This window comes from Malurus melanocephalus, unplaced genomic scaffold (genome assembly GCF_030028575.1).
Source record: "Malurus melanocephalus ecotype Western Australia unplaced genomic scaffold, MMel_1.1 scaffold_865, whole genome shotgun sequence".
NCBI lineage: Eukaryota > Metazoa > Chordata > Aves > Passeriformes > Maluridae > Malurus > Malurus melanocephalus.
The window spans coordinates 172,626-174,197 of record NW_026624097.1 but is presented as its reverse complement, the minus strand read 5'-3'; the positions used below and the strand labels follow the sequence as shown (position 1 = coordinate 174,197).

The 1,572-nt window shown below is 67.4% G+C and overlaps 1 protein-coding gene across 1 annotated transcript; it reads left to right on the top strand.

Moving 5' to 3' along the window:
• Nucleotides 1-16: 16 nt before the first annotated feature.
• CA14 (carbonic anhydrase 14) lies at nucleotides 17-1,568 on the top strand (the record flags this gene model as incomplete). The annotated part of the gene is made up of 3 exons (XM_057385750.1): nucleotides 17-124; nucleotides 704-883; nucleotides 1,426-1,568. Coding segments are annotated over exons 1-3 (399 nt in total), but the record flags the coding sequence as incomplete, so codon positions are not given.
• Nucleotides 1,569-1,572: the final 4 nt, after the last annotated feature.

The window sequence follows — 1,572 nt, the reverse complement described above, 5'->3', positions numbered from 1 at the left end:
CCCCCAAATCATCCCCCTTTGGGCTGATCCCCCAAATGATCCCCCTGTATGGGGCCGGGGGCTCAGCCGAGCCCCTCCCCAACGCCTCCGCTCTCCCCCACAGGTCCCCACTGGACATACGAGGGTGAGTGGGGCCCCACCCAGGGAGCCCCCATTTATCCCCGCACCCCAAAACCGCCCCCCATCCCCCTGAGCTGAGGGGCTCACTCGGGTACCCCCAGAGGGTCGGGATGTGGGGTGGATGGGTGGCAGCCCCCCCTTGATCCCGGACACCTGGGACCCCCAAAATGGGTGGGTGGGTTTGGTGACACCCCCAGCTCCCCTGCTGGCACTCCTGGGACCCCCAAGATGGGTGGGGGGTGAGTGGGTGCAGCCCCCCATTGTCCCCTCCTGCCCCCCTCACCCCTCGCTCCAATGGTCCCTTTGTGCTCTTTTACATAAGGCACCTCCTGCCAAATCCAATTAGARCCCAGCCTTGGCCAAATCCCGCTAAGCCCCGTCCTAAGGGCGCAGGGGACCCATGGGTGCCCCCCCGGCCCCGCGGGCTCGGCTTTGTCCCCGCTCCCCCGGCCGGAAAAAATGTCCCCAGCAGATTAACGAGGCCTTTGGGAACGTCACCCATGGCCCAGCTCGGGGCGTTTTGGGTCACGGGGCCCTGCTGGGGTGAGTGGGGACGGTGTCCCCTGGATTTGGTGTCCCCCAGGTCCCCACGGGCAGCAGCACTGGCACGAGGGACACCCGGAGTGCGGGGGCCGCGCTCAGTCCCCCATCGACATCGTGACAGCGCGGGCACAGCCGGACCTGTCCCTGCCACCGCTGCAGCCCGAGGGCTACGAGCACCCGGAGAGCCCCCGGCTGAGCCTGGCCAACAACGGCCACACCGGTGAGCACCGGGGACAACGGGGACACCCGGTGTGCCATCCTGATGTCCCCTGTCCCATTCTTACTGTCCCCCAGTGTTCCAGCCCTCTGACCCCCAGTGTCCCATCCCTGCTGTCCCCCTGTGTCCCAGCTCTGTGATCCCCAGTGTGCCATCCCTGCTGTCCCCAGTGTGCCATCCCTCTGTCCCCTGTCCCATCCCTCTGTCCCCTATCCCACAGCCCTGCTGTCCCCCTGTCCCATCCTGTCCCATCCTGCTGTCCCCCAGTGCCCCAGCCCTGCTGACCCCCTGTCCCCCAGGCGTGCTGTCCCCAGTGTCCCATCTCTCTGTCCCCTGTCCCATCCCTTTGTCCCCTGTCCCATCCCTCTGTCCCCTGTCCCCCATCTCTCTGTCCCATCTCTCTGTCCCCTGTCCCCCAGCCGTGCTGTCCCTTTGTCCCCTGTCCCCCATCTCTCTGTCCCTTTGTCCCCCAGCTGTGCTGTCCCTGTGTCCCCTGTCCCATCTCTCTGTCCCCTGTCCCATCTCTCTGTCCCTTTGTCCCCCAGCCGTGCTGGCGCTGCCGCCGTCCCTGCGGCTCCGGGGTCTGTCCCACCCCTTCACTGCGGTTCAGCTCCATTTCCACTGGGGCCGGCCGGGCCGGGCTGCGGGCGCTGAGCACCTGCTGGACGGGCACCGCGCCCCCGCTGAGGTAC